The sequence below is a fragment of the Melanostigma gelatinosum genome (assembly GCF_949748355.1).
Source record: "Melanostigma gelatinosum genome assembly, chromosome: 10".
Classification (NCBI taxonomy): domain Eukaryota; kingdom Metazoa; phylum Chordata; class Actinopteri; order Perciformes; family Zoarcidae; genus Melanostigma; species Melanostigma gelatinosum.
This window is the reverse complement of record NC_136643.1, coordinates 6,407,067-6,432,197: the sequence shown is the minus strand read 5'-3', so window position 1 is coordinate 6,432,197 and position 25,131 is coordinate 6,407,067. Positions and strand designations below refer to the sequence as shown.

The following is a 25,131-nucleotide window of genomic DNA, read 5'->3' as shown; positions in this document are numbered from 1 at the left end:
GTGGAGTCACAGATCATCTAAGATGAATTGCGGTCAAGTTATGGGTATTGTACAGTACATGGGTAGCCTACAGCAGGCAACTGCAAGGTCCATGACTCCTATTGTCAAAGACGTATGATTGTTTTTATAGCAATGTAATTTGAGGAAAAATATGTCATAAGTATCTGCACATTAATGCTGTGAAAGCCTTTTCGATTGACGAAATCTGCCTCGTTTGGGCCAGAAGGCGATTTGATGGGGATCTGCGTGCAGTCCACTGCGCCAATGACATTGGGAAACTCTGCATAATGATAAGCTCCATAATGAATAGTGATAGTGAAAATTATCCGGCTAACTCAGTTAGCCACGAACGGGGCGCTGGTCTGATTTTGAGTCCTCCACCACACCCCGTGACACAAACGCACATACACTTATATACATTTTACTGGACCGCCACCTCTCACTGTTATACTCCTCAGTCTAAACCTGAAAAATGTTATTTTCCTCAGTGTCCTTATGGCCCCTTTGTTCTCGTCCCTGTCTGACTTTGTATAATTTCGTGGCTTGTATATGTGCTCATGTAATTGTCTGAAGTTGTTTTGTACTCACTTTTCTGCACAATAAAATAAAAATAAAAGATACAGCCATGAAAATCACAGTAGTGTGGTAGGTAGTACAATAAATGGAATAAGTAGTAGGTGTAATACTAGGAGGCTGTTGTGGACCTGCAATTATGAGAATAAAGCATGATCATTTTATACTTTAATGTTGAATATCACAAAGATGTTGCATGTGAGTGTGTTAAGGGCCTCTCATGGGCACTCGTAGTATTGATCTGTACTTCACCAAAACCCCACCCCCACAACACACACACGTACACTTTCTTCATCTCCTTCCTGGCTCCCTCCTCCCTCTGTTCTTCCAGTGGCAGACTAAGCTGTAGAAATCAATATGGAAAATGTCCTGAAACAGCCGATCTAGAAGCCATCTGGCCCTGCTGTCCCCAGAGACCGGTAGCATGTCCCCCCCCCCCCCTGGAGGACGAGACACACGAAGAAGAAGCTCAGAGAGAGAAGAAGCTTGAGTAGACAACACAAAGCAAGTGTTCACTCATAGCACGCAAATTGTCAGTGTGGGCGACACATCATGTGGCTGTTACATAAGAGACGGAAAGGTGTAAGCGTAGACTGATTAATAGCACATATTTTACATGTAGTTCATTTTGACCTTATAATAACACCACCTCCATCAGTAAAAGTTATTTTTTTCAACGTGCCAGAAAGCATCGCTCTCCAGGTTTTTTTGTCAAAATCAGACCAGTGTTTTCCGGGTCATCCCATTCCAGTGATGAATTTTGACCTTTTAATTATTGCATCCTCATTAATCCAATTAATGTAATTTGTAAGAGTAGCTGGGTTTGTGTCAGTCACACTAACAGTGTCCAGGGTGGAGGCAGGTTTCAGGAAAAACGAACTGAAAAAGGAACAGATGAAGTATGCAAGGAAATTTGAAGAAAGAGGGCAAGAAAGCAAAAGCAACAGGGACTGGAAATAATATGAAAGTGAACAGTACAGGGATGATAGAATCACAGAGGCATGAGGGAATTAATGTGTGCAGAAAGAAAATACAGACACAGTTATCTAGTAAGAATGTACTGGTTCTAAACCCATTATCTAAACCAACAGTAATTTACAGCATCAACATACAGCTATCAGAATCTAAAATTGTATACTGAGGTATAGAAATCCCCAAAACACCAAACCAAATGCCCCAAAACTTGAAAACTGGAGTGAGATCAACTTTTTTATGATACAATTAATTTAATTTCAAGACACTTGATTCTTCTTCTGTAAAGAAGTAAAACTCACATTTTTTATCAGTAATCATCAATTTTTGACAAAATCACTTTTTAAGATGAGGATTTTTAAGTCAAAATGATGTCAAATGAATCCCATTTAAACACTTAATTATGTGTATTCGCCCCGAGTTGTTTGACATAATGGCAAGTTTGATACGTACATTTTCTTTTACTTTGGTGCTCGTGAACCCAATAATTACATTTGATACAGCCAAATAAAGCTCAGCATGTGCTAAACATAATCCTAAATTCAAATTTCATCTGTAGATTTGGGTCAGTTGTTGTCTATTAGCTAAAACATGATATTTTGGTTAGCCCCCGCATCTCTTCCGTGAACGTTTCTGACAGTCTTTTGCTGCCATTTCCGCATCACCTAACTTTATCTTAAATAGGTAAACCAGACATTTGATAAATCACAACATATTTACATATTGTGAATACTTTATTAATGAGAATAAATAAATGCATTTAGGCAGAGTTTACAGATTATCTCATTCATTTCCCCTCGTCAGTAAAACAAACTGAATACGCTAGCCTCATATTTTATCCAACGTTATAAGTAGGCTGCAATTATCAGAACATTACGAACAATCAGTCTCCCTCATGTGGCTCAAAAGTGTACTGCAGATATAAATGTCGGATAAAAAACCATGGAAGAAATTCTGCTAATTTATTTTGACCACCCCAATTTCCAACGACTGCCGTAAGTCACATAGTGAGTTTCGTCATAAAGCTGGAGGTGGCTATGATGTCAGCAGTGGATCATCATAAAACAGAGTGCTGACACTTTTTTTTAACTGAAAGTTGTGTGTGTATCTGAAAATAAAAAAATTTGGGAAGGCATCACCCAAATGTTAAAAAACAATGACAGCTCCTGACTGACACATTCTTTTGTCTTATTTACTACGTTGAGTGAGTATGCTCTGTGTTACTTTCGCCACAGTTTGAACATCTTGTGTCATTTCTTGCATCAATAGCACAGGTGCAAAGTAACTGAGTACATCTACTTATGTGTACTCAAGTAGAACTTTGGATTGCTTTTACTCGCAGTGTGGCACAATAAAGAAAATCTGAACTCTTCCTCCACCACTGACCATTAGCATGTGGCATGTGTGTCAGTTCATACAGTGACGCTTGGCAACAGGCCTTTATATTGATAGCGTGGCATCAAAAACATGCCATTGGTCCTCCAGATAAGACAGGTGGGAGGATAGCGTCGAGCTCTTCACTCCACCGCGTCCCTGCTCTCCTGAGCGGGACATCACCAGCATGGAAACCACGTGGAGGAGTCTCTGTTGCAGCCATCACAACTCAGAAAAAAATAATAAAAACTTCTCACCTCCAACATCACTGCTGATGCTCAGCTGCTGCTTTTTTTCTGCACATTCACACACATGTTTACGTCTTTTTCCTCGCAGCAGCGGCAGCAGCAGCTTCAGGAGCTCGCGATTTCTCTCCTCTCTGCCGGTGCTGCCTGTAGTGACTGGGAGAGGAATGCTGTAAGCTTTTATATAGGCCTCTAAAAATAACTCACCCCCATCACTGCCATCTAGGGCCGGACTGACAGGCTCCCGCAGCCAATAGCGCTCCCCGCCTCCCATACAGCCACGCCCTCTCCCTCAGTATCAGCGCCTCCTTAATTGGACGCCAGTGACATCATCAACCCTATTTACCTTATTAGGTCACGCATGAAATTGAATGACATGTGGCTCCTCCCCCTCCCCTGCCTCCCTCTCGCTCCTCCCCTTTCTCTCACTCACTCTCTTGCTCTCTCTCTCTCGCGCGCGCCGGTCGCCTGGATTGCAGCGCGGTCCAGACTGCTGCTGGTGGAAGCAAACCTGGCAACCTGGCAGCTCGCACGGAGACCGACTGGCAATCTGGCAATGCGGAAATAGATCTGCCACCCTCCCCCCACCCCCCTCCGAGCGCGGACCGAGGAGAGAGGCGTGACGGAGCGAGCAGAGAGGAGAGGGGATAGCATTGAAAAAAGATAAAATAATCAACTACTTTCTTGCCTACGAGCTTTTTTCTTTTTTTTTTTTTTTATAAATAAAAGTGCTCAGGTGCGCTCATCTACACCAGCTTGGATTTGTTGTCTCCCAGCATTTTTTTTCTTTTCAACCTGACAAGTCTGAGAAGGAGGAGAGAAGAAGTGCGTTTTTAATCGTTTGGATTCCGGACTTCTGTACAGACTTTTTCCTGTTTGTTTTTTTTGCTTTGTTTTTTTTTTGCATCAAGCATGGATGTGTTGGCGAATTACAGTATTTTCCAGGAACTCCAACTCGTTCATGACACTGGTTATTTCTCCGCGATGCCTTCCCTGGAGGAGAACTGGCAGCAGGTCAGAGATGATGCGTTTTTTTCTTATTTTTCCGGGAAATTGGAAGGGTTAGAAACCGCCCGGGATAAAATTGTGTGTGTGTATGTGTATTTGTATGTGTATGTGTGTGTGTGTGTGTGTGTGTGTGTGTGGTGTTTTGCATCACCAGAGCGCTCTGGAGCGGCAGCAGCAGCCCGTGTAGTTGCGTTAGTTGTTTTTTTTTCGCTCACATGGAGGTCCACTGACAGGAGAAACCACACACATACACACACAGAGAGAGAGCGAGGAGGTGAGGAGGAGGAGGGAAATGATACAGACAGAGCTTTACGCACTAATGCCACGAATGGAAAAAACGGCATTTTGTTTTAAAAGAATGCGTAAAAACGTTCGAACCATCTTAACATTTACGCACACGCCCCCCTACTATAAACGAACTACCTGGCCCACACTTAAAGGTTTACCAAACCATTTAATCAATAATGTAAAAGCAGGAAGGTTACGCTGTTGTCCCGTGAAATCCCCGATGATATTCAGATGTGGATTAAACCCTAAAAAAGGCGTTTTAACGTTGCTTGGGGAAAAACAAACTCTAAAACGCAGGTAGCTGCAAATACCGATTTTCCTCTAGCTTTGCCCTAAAGGAGGATGTTGGTACCTACCATTTCAAATTGGTCTGTAAAGCATACATTTCAGCTGTTTAACCACTTACTAATCCCATGCATATTGGTAATATGAAATGCTGTGATTCTCTTGTAGCTTTCTTTAAGAGAGCATCATTTTAGGGACTCCCTGTTGGTCTAATGAAAGTCAAATTGAGCTGTTAAGTTACTTATTTGGTGAATATTTTACCTTTTTTATTTTTTAAATGTGACAATCGAAAGTTTGAGCGGGTTGTAGAGTTTAAAAGATAAGGAGGATAGACTTGATTGATAGACTTGATTGACAATTGAGACTCTGAGTGAGAGCTGCTTGAAGGTGAAAGTGGAGTGATATTTGTTTTGCAGTCTGAGCTCATGATGGAGAATGCAGTGTTTTATAGTGCCACTGATCTGATCACTGATAGACCAGTGTGACAGCCTGGTGTGTTTGGATTTCTCTCGCACACTCACACACACACACAGGCCGTGGAAGATGGACGCATGCTTAATAGCAAGTGACTTGTTCTTAAATAATATATCCACATCTGCCGCCGTTTGTTTGCAGATAATCCCGCTGAATAATGCATCATCATCCACTATAGAACATACACAGACTGAGCATGAGAGTCTGTCTCATAACCTTTATCTGAGACATTGACTTATCATGTGTACCACATACCACGTGGTCCTTTTTGTGGTCTGCAGGGGTTCGAAACATTGAAATTGCACCTTTTTTTCCTCATGGTTTCAGACTCAAGAGATGAGGATTTAACAACAGAGAATCAGGTGATACAAATATTTTCACTCAATTCCCCCCCCCCCCCCCCTCCCTTTGAACTTGAGAAATGGAAGCTGTTAATTGGAAGCCATATTCAGCCGTGTGTGTGATGGTGTGTTGCCACCTTTTTATATGCTATTTAATTTCCTGTGAACCAATACACCCAAAATCCACCAGGACGGGGGTGGTTCGGTTCGTCGTGTGTATTTGAAGGAGTTCTGGACCATGTGTGTGTATGTGTGTTCATAGTCCTGAATGAAGCCAGACTGCATCTCTCCTCCCTGACTGTCTTACTGACACAAATTCACATTGCGTTGTCCTATTTTTTAGTCATTTTCCCCTCCGTCTGTAATCACATTATTAAATGATTGAGAGCTTTCATAGAGTTTGACAGGTTTTGATGTCATATCTCCTATTCCACAGAATGGCTGGAAAAGCATTTTTTTGAAGACGGGGAATGTCGAGCCGGAGGGGAAAAGTAATTCCACTCAGTTTATCCGCACTTGTATTTGTAGAAAACAGTTGTACATGTTTCAGTTTAGTATGAATACTGTTCAACCACAAAGAGAGTTCACTGTGAGGTATCGTTTGAGATTGGACAGCAAAGTGACAGCAGAGTTTTGAGGCTAATACCAAAAGTCTACGTCGGCACCTGTTTTGTGGCTGAAAAGACATGAGTGCAGTCTCAGAGTTTGTTCAGTCAGATCCCCATTAGTTGTTACCTTGGCAACAACTTGTGGTAATTGGAGCCAATTGAAAGCTGTCTTGTTGAATGATTTAAAAAAATATATATATATCCATGTTTTTGTTCTTATCAGGATTTAGTTGAGAAGAGATTGTTTTTCATCATGTGGACAGAAACACATTGTGCTAATGAATGCTGACTTGTAAGAAGGCAACTTTTTTTGGCAAAAGCTTATTGTCAAGAGTTTCTGTCTGCCTTATGTCGAGTTACTTTGCCCCCAAAATGAATGAATTCTGCTAAGACTCTGGTTTAATAAGCAAAGGACTAAAGGTGGCTATTCGTTTTATAGCTCTTAACTGGTGGCTGCTGCTTGCAAGCTAACAAGATGCAACAGGTAAAGACGAGCTGATGGAAGACCATTTTTATCCCCTTCTGATGTTGGAAGCTAGCAGTTTCCGCTCGTTTCCAGTTTTTGTGCTAAGCTAGGCTAACAACATCCTCTGTCTATATTGAACGCGCAGATATATGTAATATTACTGCTTTTCGGACACATTTCCATTGTATTTGTCCATCTCCATTTGACACGTAGCAACTACTACGTGAGGTTTTAACCCTCCTGTTATGTTCGTTTTTCAGGTACAGCAATGATGTTCGCGGGTCAATGTGACCCGGTGCATGTTTAATCATCCAAAAGTTGTCAGAAACCAAAAAATCCGAATAAATATAGTTTGTACCTCATCACCAACTCTATTACTAACAATTCAATCCGTATTTAGTGGAATGGAGTTATTCACCCCTCCATAGATCATAGTTCAATTAGGATAACTCATTCGTTTTCATGAAAAATACATGTTCAAACTATTTTTTAGGTACATTGGAAAAATCTAGATATAAATTGCATTAGTCCACCATAACATGTATTTTTTTCAAATTTGCTTTTACATTTTGAAAATTTCTTGTTTTCAAGGGGTGATGTAGATAAATAGAGATGAGACACCTCTGCTGTTCATGGTCATACTGACCCGCTCACTCAAAATCGAGCCAAATGAGTCACAAGGATTTGTATTGAATTATTTATAGTGTTAAAAAAACAGACATTTACAAAAATTAACAAGAGATGAGCACAATGAACGAGGTGTGTGTGTGTATGCGTTTGTCTGTGTATCTGTGTGTACACAGCACACGAGTGACTGTCTTTATAATATTTTCGGCAGACAGTCTTGGCTGACATGTATTAGGTGAGGATGACCACTGTATTTCACAATTTCTTGACATGAATGTCTCGCTTGGAGGAACAGGTATATCAGTTTCCTCATCTGATGGTTCATAATCGGTACCATTATAATCTGAATTGACCTCAAGCTGGTCTTCATCTTCGTGATCAAGGATGTGCCCCAGAGCCTCCAGGGCTGTCATCCTTTTGTTTCTGTTGCTCATGTTGTCCTACAGTAAGCTGCTGTGTTGTATGTATCTGCAGAGTGTAATGTTGGTAGCACTCCCAAGCAACCATTTTGTATGTTTCGCCCCTCTCCTGCTAAGTGTGGGCGGAGTTTTCCCGCGGGAAAATAAAAGGTTCCAGTCAAAGTCAAAATAGTATCTGTATTTCTCGCACAGGTGGGGTAGTGAGAAAGATAGTGTGTGTGTGTGTGTGTGTGTGTGTGTGTGTGTGTGTGTGTGTGTGTGTGTGTGTGTGTGTGTGTGTGTGTGTGTGTGTGTGTGAGAAATGGGGTGAAACATGGTGGGGGTAGTAAGAAATACTTTGTCTTACATTTTCAAAGAAAGAAATGGTCTAAACTTGACCCTTCTGACCCCTTATAGCCTCCACTTTCACTGCCGGGTCAAATTGACCCGAACATCATCTCTGTAATATAAACCTGCATTTTTTTAAATGTTGATTACACTAATTAAGGCAAGCAGAATAAGTTTCATACAGAAAAAGTGAAACGGGTCAATTTGACCCGCAACATAACAGCAGGACTCCAGAGAGAGCGATTTGTTTTTTTTGCTACAAGCTCAGCTTTTCACAGTGAAAAATGCTGTTATTGTGGATGGAAAGCCAAAACTGATGGGAAAAGATGTGTTTTGTCAATTCTATCTCCACTAGTGGGGACAATTTCAGAGAGAGGAGAAAGACAAACACACACAGAGATCAGGCGGACCCACATATTTTCCATTCTTGTTCCTTCTGTCTCCCTCTATCCCCTCATTCACTCCACACACACACGCTCGGCTGGCATGCACTAATGGAAAGCTATGGTCTGGCAGGACTCATCCCGCCACTTTCGACAGTAATTGGCCGTTTGCTGTCAGACGGACGGAGAAACAGACACACACTTGGCCAAACACACACACACACACACACACACACACACACACACACACACACACACACACACACACACACACACACACACACACACACACACACACACACATACAAACAAACGACCAGATTTGAGTGTGTCATTTATCTTCCCTGTCTGTCCCTGCATCACTCTCCTGGTCTTTGTTTCATTGTACTGGCTTCTTTTATCAGCTGCTTTGCATCATGGCTAAACATGTGGAAAACACACACACACACTGTCTCTCTCTCTCTGTCTCTCTCTCTCTCTCTCTCTCTCACACTTTTCTCACCTGTCTATCAGCCTTGTTGCCTCTGACAGTATGAGCCCATGTTCTGCATATAATTGCTGCATATTTGCAGGTTTGGAATGATGTGATGGGCTTTAGGGATTTGTGTGTGTGTGTGTGTGTGTGTGTGTGTGGAGTGTCCAAGGATAAAATGGCAAACACGGACTTCCCAATTAGATATAATCCATTTATTTCAAAGCAGAGCCCTGCCAAAGTCTGATGAGTTAGAGGGGAAAATCGACAGTGACAACAAAGGGTCGACAGAGATGGAAACTGAAGCAGAGGTTTAGGTGTTATGGGTTTGTTGTGATTAAAGATCTGCATTTACAGACTCATGCTAAACAGTAAATGGACACTGCATGCACGCTGCTTCAAACCGGCTGACTCTCCCGCAGCCGCTGTCTCATCTTGTCCCTCGCTTTATATGCTCTGCATGTCTGTAGTTCCTTTCAGGCTGATTGATTTATTTGCCGTGGCGCCGTTACAGCACTATGCGAGACCAACCGGCTCGGTGTTACAGATATACGGCGTCTCCATTAGGCCTGACAAGCCTGCAACCTATACAGCCCTGCATCTTTTTCTCAAGAATGCATGCTGTAAGTGTCGTGTCTACGGCAGATTCAACCATCGCGTGCTCTTCTGTCCAATCCTCCCAGTATTTCTGTAAAAGAAACGCGCACAAATTTCACCGATCGATTGCTGGTTTTTATACATTAAATCATTCACTTCAGTATTGCTTAAAAAAAAAACGCCCGGTCAAATACAAGCAAAGCGTTACCCTCAGGCAGGGCTCACTCTCAGGTTGTGTATTTCCCCGACAACCCCCCCATCATTTCAGATCTCTGTTAAGTATTTCTAACATGATTCTCTGTCAAAGCTGAGGCATCAATAACACAACTCAGCCTGAGCATTTGACTTATGGAGCTTGTTGAATGTGTTACGGAGCCTGGGAGGAAATACTGACATATAGGTTACAGTTAAACATTTTTAAAGGACTTGTTTACTCTCATTGGGTATTATTATGATTATGATAATGATTATGAGTTTTATTATTTATTATTATTACTAAACAACCCTGTTGCCAGAAATTTTTTTATCATTGTACGATTTTGCAAACATCGGGATACGTTGCATTTCGACGTTTGTGAACCAAAAATATTTTTCAGAAATACGTTTCATATCAGACTCGTATCATGATTTTGTCTCGTAAAACGATTGTTTAGGTTTCGGCAACAAAATTACTTGGTTACGGTTTGAAAAAAATATAATGTTTTGTATTAAAACAATAACATAACGTGACTCAACAACGTGACGCAACACCATAATGTAATATTGTAATGTTGTAACCATACGATGTTATGTAACATAACGTCGTAACGCAACAATATTGCATACCGTAACAATGTCACATAACGTAACGTTGTAACCTTAGGATGTTCTGTAACATAACAATGTAATGTTTTAACGTAACAATGTAGCGTTGTAACCCTACGACGTTATGTAACAATGTCACAAAAAATGTATGTAACAACGTAACTACGTAAATACATAATGTGCCTCAGCAAACCTGTAACAAGCCTCATAAGGTTACATAGCGTAAAGTTAACGTCTCCTTTTGGTTTCACACAGACACACAGCAGTCTCTGGGTGAAAGTCATGTATTTGACATAAACACGTACAATGCCAACATGTTTTCATGGTGGCTGGGCTGCATTATAATTACTTTTATCACCAACATTTTCCACATACTGACAATTTCGGGATACAGATTACCAAAATGAATTGCAAAGTGATATTCAAAAGCTGTTATTTAAAATAAAATGCTGCGGCCAATTCACTAAATCTATGAAAAAAGTAATTCAGGATCCTGTTTGGAATGAAATTGCTCGCCAGAGCGGGGGTATTGGGTTCTCCATGACTTGTTTGTTTGTACACAAACAATAAAAATGAGACCCAGTACTACTTACACAAATAGATGAACCAAGGTGTCGATCAAAACAGCCATAAGACGCTCAGCCGGCTGTGCAGCTTCTCATGTACAGCGTCTATTGCTTCCTCTTCCTCTCTTCTCTTCGGTAACCTGTTAACCCCACTGCAAGGACCACTGCATCAACCAAGGTTCTCTCTGCATTTCTCACTCTTTCTCTCTCTCTCCCCGTGGTCTGAAGCTGGCCTTCGGAAGTTTGACAAGATAATGAATTGCCATGCATGCTGCAGTTTTTCACATTTCACAGCCCAGTAACTCTGTATGTCGGGACGGAGCAAAGGATGGGGAGGGGGGGAGTGAATAAGTGGGGGAAAGAATGAGGAAGAAGGAAAACACCAGCAGACACAAAGCATGAGGTTAGGTGCATACATACAGGTGAGAGTTAGTCAGGAAGTTCTCTCTTCACTCCATCTTCTTCTTGTCTCTCTGGTCATCCTTCCTGCGTTGCCACAGACACACACACACCGAGTTATGTAATTCTCTGTGGCGCACAGCTGCTTCCTCACAGTCATAGCAGACGGAATAAAAAGAGGAAGTCGAGAGAGAAAAAACAAAGGAATTAAGACAAAAGGAGGAAAGAGACGACAGGGAAGTGAGAGAGTGACAGAGAGGAAGACAAAGAGAGAGAGAGGTGAAGAGAAGAAGGGGATGTAGCCGCTGATTCTGCAATCTACAAAATATAAACTCTTTTTTAATGAAACTTAAAACTCAATTCATGATATTTCCTGAATGTCAACTTGTACTGCTTCCGTCATCATGTGGCAATACCTCGACATATTTCTAGTGCTGGAAAAATATGCAAATCTATTAAAAGAACAACTTTGTTCAAATAATGATTGTGCAACTCATCTTGTAAAAATGGAGATATGCTGGTTCCAGCTTTTAAATGCATTGGCTGTGTTGCTTTTCTCGTATCATGTAAAAACGTTTGGACTTGTTGACTGACGCACAGTTGACAATGTTGAAGCCTGCAATGTCCAACACTTTGGTCAATAGGGACATATCTTAACAACCATGACGTGAGTTGCTATTAAATTTGATCCTCTGACTCCATGTTCCTTTAAGGATTAATGACTTTGGTGATCCTCTGGCTCTTCATCTAGTGTCACACCAATAGACCAAAGCTGACACTCGTCCAGTTCTAATGATTCATCGCTGCATCGTCTTCCAACATGGTTACTCCACACAGTCACGCCAGATTAATGGGAATTAAACCTAAATCAGAGGTTTGTTCACAAGTGAAACTTGATGCATTACATTAATATCATTTAGATGTAAGGGTCAGAAATGATGGTTCCTGCAGTCGTAGTTTCACAGGTTTGACACTTTTGTCATCTTTTTTTGGGGCAAATGGGACGTATTGAAGCTGTCAGAAATGACCCAAAAACAACAACGTGGAATTGCAAGCAGGAGGCTGACATGTTTTTGTTTTTTTTACCTCTCGTTGCTCGTGGTTTCATTTTTGAACTGAACCCGCCAGGCTCAGGTCGATTGGCAGAAACCCTGCGATTGACTGGCAACCTGTCAAGTGTGACCTGCCTCTTGCCCACTGCATGCTGAGACTGACTAGGGCCCACTGTGACTCTGAACAGGGCAAGCTTCACAGGAAATGGATGGATGGGAGTCATAAAATATGATTTCTAAACACATTATGAGGCATTATTTTCAGCATTTTAATGGTCATAACTCTAAGATACTAGCCCAGTGACCACCACAACAAAATAAACACTTGAAGCTGAAAAAGAAGTCAGATCTGTAAAAACAGAGCCCTTTAGTCACAAACATGCACATTCACTTCCTATAGTGTGGAAGCTGGTGCCAATATTCTCCTCAATATGAGCCGCTCTAATCACTGCATTCATTCATTTTCTTTTTTATCGTTCTTCCAAACACGCACACACAGTTATAGTCTTGTCCTCGTAATTTGAAATCACTTGAGTAAAACACACACACACACAGACTCACACATTTGCCCGTGGTACCCATAATTCAGTAAGTGAATAAGGCAGTCAGTCGACTGTGGCAGAGATTAGATAAGAAACTGAGCAGTCAGACTGCCGCGGCAGGAAAGCAGAACAAATGAACTGCACTTGTGTTGGAGAGAGCTTATACTGTGAAAGACATAGCCCTGATCTTTCAAGATGAGTGTTTTATTTTATTTATTTTTTATGGAGGGTAACTCTCCAGTGCGCTCCACCATGGAGCCCGATTACTCGAGTTTACAAGGAGATTTACCCATTCATATCTCCATGCTGCTAGCACACTGCGGATATCAGCCATTGTGTAGTTTGTCTGTGTTAAAGACAGAAGTAACATTGTCGGAAATGTGCTTGTTTGCTGTTTTTACCTGCTGTCAGATGAGATAACTGATATCAGTTTTAATCTTTTTTTGGGGAGAAGTGGATGCTTAGCCTGGAGAAGTGGATGCTTAGCCTGTAGTTTAGCAAAGAATGTAAGCGGGCGACGACTGCTGTCACAGCTCAACAACTGCAGGGCTGTTTAGTCAGCTGGACAGATACAGGGTTGTGTAGTAACTGATTAAATGTAATCAGGATTACATAATCAGATTACAAAAAATAAATAGCCCGGATTACATTTAAAAAATGGGCAATCAGATTATAGTACACATTGTCGTGGATTACTCGATTACATTCTTGATCGCGTCTTTGAAATGTTGGTTTATCTCTTAGATTGCCAGTTTTATTAATGGTGACTGAACTAATATTTGTTTTTACAGGATTACAGGAAAGTAAAGTATTGTTGATTGAATGTTACTTCAGCATAGTTTTTACTTTATTTATAACTCCTCTGTTTTCTGTTATGAGACTTACTGGAGATTTACTGGTCAAACACACTTGTATTTGGGAAGTTATTTCACAACAGAGCAGTGTTTGATTTCATTCTTTTTTATTTAGAGCAATCCTCCTTGCGATCACAGGCTGAGCTGTGTTGACACACACACACACACACATATAGGTGCGTTGTGTTGTGTTTGTGTGTCTACATCCTGCTGAGCCAGTGTTTGCAGACAGATTGGCTCATTGATAAAGCCTGGTGACCTGGCGTCCATCCATCCAACCAACCCTCCCCATTCTCTACTCACCCAGCTCTCGCTCTCTGTCTGTCCGTCTTTTCTTCTCCCTCCCTTCTGCAAACCTTTTGTTTATGCGCATTTTTCACATCACAAAACACTGAATGGAAAGGATAGGAATTTTTTTTTTAAAGTCTCAATGTAGCAAAGGTCTGCAGTGGAAAAGTTGATGTTTCAGCAAAGAGAAGATGCAATAAAGGCTGATGGAAACACATTACTCCAAATAAATAACATGGGATCTGCTTTCTTCTTCTTTTTCTCTTCTTCTTCTTTTTCTTCTCTCTTATTACTGCCAGACTAAAATGTTGTCAGAATTCCCAAAAACAAAATAATAAAAGCGAGAGGCTGACAAGGCGTTTGGCCGGAGGAGAGAAAATAAGTCATGAAAATAACAAAAACCAGCAGCACTGAGATGTTTTGAATTACCGCAGCTCTTTTCATAATCATGATCTTCTGAGAGTCTTCCCAAAGCTCCAGTTAATGAACACATTGATTCGTATTTTAATTTGCAGACTTTTTTTTTTTTTTGCAAATGATCTGGTCAGGTATACTCTCTTCCTGTCTCTTTAGTTCTGAGCTCCTGTGCTGCACCAACAGCCACCAGGCCACTCACATGTACAGTGTGTGTGTGTTTTGGTAATGACATCATTCATAGTGTGCAGAGGATGTTGACAGTGGCAGAGGAAGTGAGTGTGTGTGCGTGTGTGTTTGTGCCAGCTTGGCAAGGCCTACAGTTGGCACAGTACAGCATCCAGGATACACACACACACACACACACACACAAACATTTGTCGCTGCTTTCACATTGATCTAGCAGACTAGTGCGTCACATTAAATGAGAACTTTCTTTTTTGCTCTTCAGGTAGCCTAAAATAAGTCAGACATATTTTCATCCTAATAAGTGCACCGCCCTGTCCCCAGGCAATCTGAATAACGACCAGTGTCACCTCCTGAGACCTGACTAAAAGGTGAAAACATGTTGTGTAGCGAGCAATGACACAATGCTCCTGCTTTCCCTTGAATCCCTAAATGTCCCAACGTCTGCTCAGGAGTGAACAGAGCCGAGCAACTTGGACCTGCCTTTTGAAATGGAGCTCATGACATCAAAAACTGGGCATGCTTGTTGTTCTCCAGAATTATTTTCTACTTGATCAAAAGTAAAAAAAAATAAAATGGATGGTTGAGAGATATGGCTAATACGACTCTGTATGAATCCCAAATGGACAAATGTGAATACGAAAAGTAATAGACTGTATATAAAAAGTGGGAGGAGTCACCGTGACGTCACCGATTGATTTGTGGACTGCCGTTTTGAAGCCTTTAGCTTTGCATTTTGGCCGTCGCCATCTTCCTTTTTATACAACCAGTAGTGACACGAGAGGGTGTACAATAGAACGCTGACTAAGACATTTTTAGGGCACCAAACTTTTTTTATGAAATGAAAACACACTGTTAAAGGGTTAAAGTTCTAAGACGAAAACACGGACAACTCCCGGACCAGACAACACCACGGCAGCGGCCTGTCAATCAAAAGGTAGCCCCACCCTAAAGCACACCCTGCTTTATCATCTACTTTATTTTTCATAAATGGAATTATTATAAACTGTATAGAAAGTAGAAACTGTTGACACCAATCAGAGTAGAGACTTCTAAATGTCATCATGCAATGATGTTGAACTGTAGCTAAGGCCTTCTCAGAGTCAGTCAAAGTGTTTCTTTATGCATGCATGGTGTGTGTGTGTGTGTGTGTGTGTGCGCAGAGTGGGGACACAGTAAATAGGTCATATGCAGTGGAGGAGGATGACCTTGGGAATTTGTCCTGTTTTTCTTTGAGTCTGCCGACGCAGTTCTTGAGATGGAGGTAGAAATACAACGACTTACGCAAAGCTAGATATGTTGACAGGAAATTGTTCTCCAAACTGTTACAAGAAAGTTGGAAGCACACTTGTTTATAACATCAGTGTATACCATAGGTGTTTTGGACCTAGTATCACGCTACGGAGCTGACTTTCTATGAGTGGGTCCCTGTTTTGATACACAAGGACGCATACACATCACTACCAATGGTGTCACACCAGGATACAACTATAAAATGAAGCAAATGCTGAAGTGCCTTGAACTTGCATTCTTTCTAATGACCAGCAGGGGGCGACTCCTCTGGTTGCAAAAAGAAGTCAGGTTTCATCGAAGTCAATAAGAAAATGACTACTTCTCACATGATTTATTACCTCAGTAAACATTGTAATGAGTTTATGGTCTCAATGGCTAGTTTAAAATCTTCTTCAATAAATATAACATTAACCCTTTCACAGTGTGTTTTCAGTTCATGAAAGTACATTTTTGTTGCCTAAAAACTGAGGCTCCACCCTCCACTGAGGCTCCACTCGTGTCACTTCTGGTTGCAAAAAAAACAAGATTGCCACAAACCAATGGGTGACGTCTCTGTGACTACGTCCACGTCTTATATATTCAGTCTCATTTATATTTCTATATCTACTGATCTATAGGTAATTGTAGCATAACAAAGATGTGCAGCAAAGGCAGAGAAGACCGCTTACAAATAAACATGGATGTTAACAATACTGGATTTAAAAAAAGAAAATGTTTTTGCACAAGTTTAATATGGAAATAAATACATTCAATACATTTGTTAGAGCTGAAAGGGCCCCTTTAATTAGAACTAAGGAAATGAAACCCATGACCAAAAGAACACTGAAGTATTTACAACAGGGCGGCCACATTCATCCTCATCCCCTTTCACCAGCTGTCTTTGATGTCATTGCAATAGCATGTTTGAAATGTTGAACACAAGCTTGCTATCCCCACACCTGTCTTCCCTTCAAACTCCTCACATACTTAGCTTAAAAGCAAACATTGTGTTTGTGACCTCAGCGTTCTTTTGTATTTTATAGCTGCAGGTTTACAACGCTCCGCTTCATTGTCTCCCGCCGGTGTCACGTTTTGCTTTCATTTTTCCTCCCAGCTCTCATTGGCGGGATCCACCTGATCGGATCCCTGGATATCAAACGAAAAATTTAAAACTGCTGCAGGGCCAGAAATGTTAAATGTCTGAGTCACTAACTGAGTCTGCATCATGTCATTTCCTCTCAATGTGTTTCCTGCTGCAGCTTTTCATGATCTGACTCAGTGTTTTGGATGAGCCTTACAGTACGTTTGGAACTCAAACATCCCTGATTGGATCATTCAGTTTTTACTTCATGATGTGTCACTGAAAAGAAACAAGCTACCCCCTATCCAATTACTCGCTTTTAGTCGCTCTGAAATATCTTCTTCGATCCTTCATTTCCTATTCCCCAATATCCAAACACCAGCCAATATTGATTCCTATTTAATATTCGAGCTGTGGCTCATCAAGTCACCATTTTTCAAACATTTGTGATAATTGCATGTTGTGGAAGTATTTCTAAATAAGGCCAGCTGTGCGCTGCTGTATGTGGACAAATGTGTGTGGTGGTCTGGCCCAGCAATGCCATGTCTGCAACACTGGGATATGTGGGCCGTCAGCTATTTTAATCCACAATGTTGTCAGCAATACCTGAGGGAATGGACGTGTGTGTGTGTGTGTGTATATAAATGTGCTCCTGGTCCATACGTACTTGTACACAGACATGAACAAAGAGACAAAGTAGAGAAAGACGGTGTGTAATCGCTCGATACCGATTGCAGATCCGCAATGAACGGCCGATAGTGATCGTTTTTTGGTATACAAGACACCACACTAACCTTTTCCACAACAGTCTCTGAAAATGATTTCAAGTCCCAACGTCAGTGTCCACAGTCTAAATTTATTGATGTTAACATTTTTGCTTTAAACCTGGACAAAACTCCCCTTGGTTCCAGAAGCGTAAGAACTCTCTCTCTCTCTCTCTCGCTCTCTCTGATCAAATGCTACATGTGCCGTTATTAACGTACTGTATCTTTCTGACATTTTTATTGCCAGATGATTGCACAAATAAAAGGTAGTGATGAGATTGGGGAGGTCATAAATGCTACCTGTTGACCAAGGCTGGATTCTGGGCTGCTGCATCGAGGCCCTGGAGCAACTCACTTGCTTTTTTAATGCGTGGTAGGTGGAGAAGCGTAAAGCTGGAAATGAAATCATTGATTGCACATCAAAGACGGCACCTTGATTGCGCGGCCGGAAGAGCTAGCATGCAGGTTGCATGGATTGCAGCAGCTGCAGGGAGACTTAGAGGTGTTAGGGTTGGACATCTGTGAAAATATGATCTTTGTGTTTAAAGCAATACTCAACTAGCCCAGAGCAAAGACAGAAAGATGCATATTCAGATTCATCCACATTGGATGTGGACATGGTCTCCAGTTTCCGGCTGGATGAAAAGCAAACTTCACTTTGATGCCAATTGTGGACATGATGTGTGTGTGTGTGTGTGTGTGTGTGTGTGTGTGTGTGTGTGTGTGTGTGTGTGTCAGGGGATGGGTGGAGATATATGAATTATTTAAGGGTGAACTGCAGGACACAGCAAAGTGGAGAAAGAGAGGGTGTTTCTCTTTTACCCCCAAGACAACTTTCTATTGCAGAAAATGTTGGTCTGGCAAGGCACACACACACATACACACACACACAGAGGCATGTATGACTTATGTGTGAGTCATACATGAGTCGCTTTGCTTTCCAGCAAGGCCAATGAGATCAGTGGCTTCCTCAAAATACAAAGACCTCTGGAGATAAAGAAGAGCGAGACCCTGGTGTAAAAAAAAAAAAGGTGTGACAGCAGAGGCCTCCCTGGAGTCATGCACATACACTCAATCTTGTACATCTATCCTTTTGAGGGCTCCACACTGACTCCATTTTAGGCATGGAGCCTCAGAGTGTACTGAATGTTATTTATTTCACATACAAGTTGAAGTTTTTTTAATCTAACAACATAACATACCGGTTGATTAATGATTAGGCAATATCATTTTGAAGTTTAGCATCAGAATAAAGAGCAAGTGAAGCCGTTGTGGACTTCTTGTCGTTTTTTCCTTATTATTCAGCAGCATAAAGCTTATAGCTCTGTCTCCTCAAGTCTTTATTCAACAGGTTAAGTACCATTATTAAGTCCCGAGGTGGTCACACACAACAATACAAAATCAAACGGGCAAAATCACTCCTGCTATAACAATCACTATCGCTGACAAAGGGCCAAAGGGAGCTAAAACAGTCAGCAGATTCGTTTACCATGAAACACTTTTTCGGCTTCCTTAATTCAGTTTCCTTCTGAAGGCAGTGGTCTGAGCAGAAAACAAAAGCTGATACCGTACCAATAGATGTCTTGGTAGTGTTGGCATCAAACTAATTAGCTTAATTTAAGTGGTCAGGTTCTGATAAAATGGTTCTGACCAGGATGTCTGAATAGTCAATATATCTTAAATTATTCAGTGTGATTAAGGTGGTTAGGAACTCAGTGGTTAGTTTAGTCTTCTTTTGAGTGTTTCCTACTATGAGTGTGTTTTTGGAAACACAGTTTTTAGCTCATGTTGATCCGAAACAACACAATGAAATGCATACACACGCAGAATTCCTGGAAAAGCTTTACATCGTATTGGTGATTAAATGTTACCGTGCGGAATAGAATGACTCAATTAATAATGCTGATATGATTTGGCTCACTTTTTAAAAATTGACATGTAGTCTATCCCAGACAGTGAAATGAATGAATTTAAAAGAGTGCAACATAAATGGAGGGATCAGCTGCTGCTGTGTCTTAATGGGTTGACCCTCTCTGTCTGTATGTGTGTGAGTGCGTGCGTGCGTGTGTGTGTGTGATGGGGTGGAGGAGGGACAATGTGAGGGATGAGGTCATTGTGTAGTGGGAGCATGCGTGACTCTCTGTGTGTATGTGAAACAAAGGCAGTTGGGACTGTGTGTATAGGTGATGACTTCACGCGTTTTGCATTTATTTATGATCAGTGTTATGCGTGTGTGTGTGTGTGTGTGTGTGTCAGTGTATTATTCATGTTGTGGGGACATAAATCTGTTTACACAGTCACATTGTGGGCACTCTTCTTTCTTTTGGGGACATGTCAAATCTCGATAACACAAATCATTCCATTTTAAATGAATACTTGGTTTAAGGTCAGGGCTTGGTTAGGTTTAACCTGGTAGGGTTATGGTAAAGGTCAGGGCAAGTCTCCATGTCAATGTAATGTCCTCTAAAAGTGATGATAAACCTGACTGTGTGTCTGTGTTTCTCACCTTAAAAGGAAAAAAAACTGAAAAGACTTTAATTTTCTGATCTATACGACAGAGATTTTGGACAGTAACTTCAGCATCTATATACAAGGACAACCATCTTCACCATCAGATCAGAGTATCTTAAATGGACAGTCCATCATTTTGGGAAAAGTTTTTTTTCTTTTCTTTTTTTACCCGCAGTGAGTTGAGAAAAGAGATCGCATGCTGATCTCTGTGCATCCAGTACAGAGATGAAGGACAGTAAAGGACATCAAGGCTAACAGGGTAAAATTACTTAACTGGCATATTGTTTAGTGACAAGTATTAGCAGGAAACGACAAACTAAGTGGTTTATGTGAGCACGTAAGTAGGCCACTTGACATTTTCTTTTTTTAAATAAATTCATTCATTTTAAAATTTCATGTCCGGTCTACATGTTGTCTGAGCAACTTTTACACAAAATACACTTGTGGAGTTCTTAGAATGTCGCCGATGTTTTTACTGTCCAATACCAAACACGTTTGTATCAAAAAAAGCTTTTCTGAACAACCTCATCAGTATTGTTTCTGATGGCAGAGCTGCCATTATGACTCTTTTCATCAAGAGCAGCTCAACAGAAAGAGTCACTATCTTAGCATGTTACATTTTTATCTTTATCATCTTTTAATCAACATGCAACGGTGTGAAAGGCGAGTTGAAATCATGTTTTCCTCTGTTGCTGAGCATCTATAGAAGCAGCATGTGTCTGCCAGGTGATGTTGTCTAATGAAGCCCTGTACTGAGTCAGGACACAGATGTGCGCACAGATGTGGTTTACTGGAGTGAACATAAGAGACAGCTTTGTATAAAGTGGTAAAATTTGCACAAACTGAAATAAGGAACAAGTGAGGGTTTTGCCTTCTAGGTTTTGTTTCAGAATTTTTTTCTCTGACACTTGGTGAGATGTAGCCTCGCGTTTAAAATTCATCCACTCTGATTTCCAGCGGGGCTGTAAACCGAGACGTCTCTACTTGGCTCGAGTGTTGATTTAAAGATCCTCTGTCTCTCTCTCTGCTTCTCTTTGGTTCTGTAAACAGTTCTCCAAACAGCATCATCGGCCCAGACAGCAATGTTGTTGACTCTCCGCCTCTGATCCTAATCGGCAGGTCCTCTGCAATCTCTCTTTGTTAGCTCAGTGCGGGAAAAGCTTCAGAAAGTAATCAAAGGTGGAAGATAAATAGGTTTCCATTGGTTGTCTTGGCTGGAGGTTCTGAACCCTCCCACCACAGCATAGAGGATCTGTTTCGGATCAAGTGAGGATCAAGCTTCTCGATAGGTGACAGTTTGGAGGTTCCACTATAGTAAATGTGCTAAATTAGCATTAAAATGAATGCCAAATAGTGAACGTCAGGCTTGTTACCGTGACAAACAAACAAGCAGGGTCGGAGTGCTTCTCTCACAAAGATGAGAGCACAGCTGTATGCAAGAATCAACGGCTGTGGACATGAGTCTGCAGAGGAGACAAGGATTAACCTTTAACCTTTACAAGGTTAGCAAAGCAATGTTTTAGTCAAGCCTGATGACACGTAAGAGAATGATCCCTGTCTCTTCTGCACAGTGGGTCATTCAGCTTATTGAACACTTATTATTATTAAACACTGGCATCGTATGGGTGCATCCCTATCCAGGACATTTGCCTGCATTCATATTTGTTTTATTAGTTGGTATCTGACTGAAAGTCAACTTTATTTACACCAAAGGCCTGAAGAGCGTTTTCACCTGAACATCATAGTGATCTGTAGCGTAACAGTCATTTATCAGGGTCGCATGCTGCGGAGAGTCAGTTTCTCCACAACATCAGAGATGCATTCCACAGTGTGAGCCTGAAGTCGTGGTGTTATGTGCACAGACAGAGACCGTACACATAACACCCTGAGCACTGACACACACAGTGTAACATGGTGGTGTGACCTTGCACAGGGAAAAGGTAACGATCCTCTACTTCTGCGCTGTGATTGCTGGGTGAGTGCATCCAACTCTATCATTTTCTGAGAGTGTGTGTTGTCCTTTGTTCTTCCCCGTCTCCTCCCGTCACATCTGGCGTTGTTCGCCGTGCCGGCTGCTTTTCTTTGGCCCTCTCGTTGCTCCGAGCGATGAAGATTAGCTTGGCACATGGGACACAGACACACACACGGACACACACAATCCGGCGTCTTATAACAAGCTGTTAACCCCCCGTTTATAAGTGCGGCCTTTGAATCGGCTCGGTGAAAGGGAGTGTAATCCGTGCCGGACGATTTAATGGTAATCTCCATATCCTGATTAGATTAGACACAAACACACGCAGATACACACACACGTTGTCTGGAATACTTCTAAAGGACTGAATTGAACAGGAGACGTCTTTATCTCTTTTTACCAACCATCTGTATTTAATTTATTTACCTCTGTCTGTGTTTCTGGGTTATTCAGAGTTTGACGTATCTTTTTTTCTTCTTTTATGATCACACAGTCAGGACGGTCTACAAAGACTGAACATCGATGTCTTTTTATAGCACTTTTGCTTTCATGCTTTGGTAACTGACAGTACAGAGTGAACTGCATCAATGTCTTTTTACATCTGACATTCTGCTTTATTTTTAGAATTATTCTAGCTTATTGCTCCACTTCAACCATTTTTAGCTTAACCGGTTTACTCGTTTACTTATTCGCTCAAATTATATTTCACATATTCAGGTGGCTTCGAGGGTCTGCAAAGATGGAGCGCTTGCAACCCAAAGTTTATGATTAAGGGAAGTACAGTGAAAGTGTCAAATCAGTGTGAACACATCTGTGTACACAGACACCTGCACTGAACAGTGTGTCCGCGGTCAATGTCCATTTTAGTACTTCATCTCCAGCTTCACCCAGAAGACCTTTCACAGCTCATGTTCAGACTGACAATAGTGTCCAAAATGACTTCTCAGGAAGTTAGGTTTAGGTAATAAACCACTTGGTTGTAGTGCAGTCCTAGTCATACTCACACTTAGATACGATTTAATCTGTTATCTGTAGTTGTGTTTTAATTGTTGGAATGCTTAACAGCATTCCAACTATTGTTATCCTGTTTCTTTATTGTTGGAATGCTGTTAAGCAAAAAACATTTGTAGTTTGCCACTGTGTCCACAATCTTCACGCATAATTTCTGGATGTAGAAGTAGCTAATTTTGTCCTGGTCGTAGAAAAATTACTGTGGAATCCCACAGATTTCCACATTTGACACAGAAGCCGTTAATTGAGAGGAAAACCAACTTTCTGCTCCATAGACACAAATGTTAAAGTTTGCTTCAAAAACATCATCTTCCACAGAACACGGTACTCCTGTTATGATGTGGGGTGTTTCACGGACCCAAATGCAGACTCAGACAGCAAAGTTCTATTTAAAAACCAAGGTTCATTTATTTCTCTCAGTCAAGGGAAAAAACAGGAAATGGACAACGTCAATAGGAGGCGTCTCCACGCCTCCGCCCGGTTCCAAGCCGGAGAGGGACTAACCTGTGGAGCGGCAGACGAAGCCGACAGGCAAACGTCACTACGGCGGCGCGTCCTCGTGCTCCGCTCGAATCCTTAGCCGGGAAGAGCCCGGTCCGCGTCCGCAGCTGGCAGGCAGGCTGGATCGTCTGTGTGACACCCGAGGCTCGACACAGGAACGCCAAGACTAAACAGTTGATCTCCGAGGAACGAACTGGAAGGTTTCTACGTACAGGTGAAAACCCGAGGCTCGACACTGTACGGCAGGCAGGTTGAAGAAATGAGAGACAACGTTAGTAACGGGTCTTCAGAGAGTGAACAGCAGGACTACTCACGGGTCGAATACCAGGTAGGTAAACGGACGGACTGACAACTGGGATGAGAGTGACAGGAGTATTTATGTCAGCTGGAAGCGATCACCGGAGATGAGGCACAGCTGTGCCTACGGAGAGAGGCGCGGCAGTGGGCGGGACTCCTAGGAGGACACTACTGAGGGAAATACAGCAGAGTTAGACACAAATCCTCACAACTCCATTCCTAGATCGCCAGTGAAGCCACATTTTTTTACACTACAGACACAATTTTTACAAGATCTGTTTCTCAAGTCATCCTTCCTCTCAATTATTAATATCGGAGCAATAGGAGGTATGGTTATGGGAGTTTTGATGATTTGTTTGAGAGGCGTTTCCCTGTTTTATCTCCATGAAATGGCTTCAGGCACACAGGTGTTCGCGATTGAGGCAATTAGTGATGTTGATAAACACACAGACTCACAGACACACGCGCACATACACTCCTCTCCCTCTATCTCTCTGTGTGTGTCTCTCTCTCATACAGTTATTCAGGTCTTAGGGATCTTTAGAGGTCTTTCCCCCCCCCTCCCCCACACACACCATTTTAAAATAAAAGCCCTACAGAATGAATCCTAACTGAAATGCTTGTGATGAGCCTGTCATTCAATAACCGGTTTGTGTTTATCTAACATTATGATTCTGTCTCCTCTCCCCTTCTCCCCCACACCCCATTTCAAAATAAAAGCCCCAGAGAGTGAATTCTAACTGAACTGCTTGTGATGAAGCCTGTTATTTAATAACCTCTGTTTATGTGTGTCAAACATGATGATTATGTCTCCTCTCCCCCTCCCTCCCCCACCCAGTCTCACCCTTTCAAAATAAAAGCCTCATGGATTAACTGTATTCAAACATTTCGCTCAAAATTTGGCTTTTTTGTTGAAAAAATGAATGCTCTTACTAATACTGCGACAACGACTACTACTGCTAATATTTCTAGTATTACTACTACTACTACTACCACTTCAACTTTTGCTGTTGCTACTATTACTGCTACTGCTATTACTGCTACCATCAATATTATTACTACCACTACTGATATTCCTACCACCACCACTACTATTATTACTTATACCACAACTGCTAATACTGCTATTCCTGCTACTACCAGTACTAATACTACTAC

General features: G+C 41.6%; 1 protein-coding gene across 1 annotated transcript in view; it reads left to right on the top strand.

Annotated features, from left to right (window-relative positions):
- Positions 1–4,076: 4,076 nt before the first annotated feature.
- Positions 4,077–25,131, top strand: part of klf7b (Kruppel like factor 7b) — a gene marked incomplete at its 5' end in the record, with an annotated part of 77,318 nt that continues 56,263 nt past the window's right edge. Inside the window, one exon of the mRNA XM_079276557.1 lies at positions 4,077–4,178. Within this exon, the coding sequence (XP_079132683.1) occupies positions 4,077–4,178 (102 nt within the window). The remainder of the gene's footprint in view (positions 4,179–25,131) is intronic.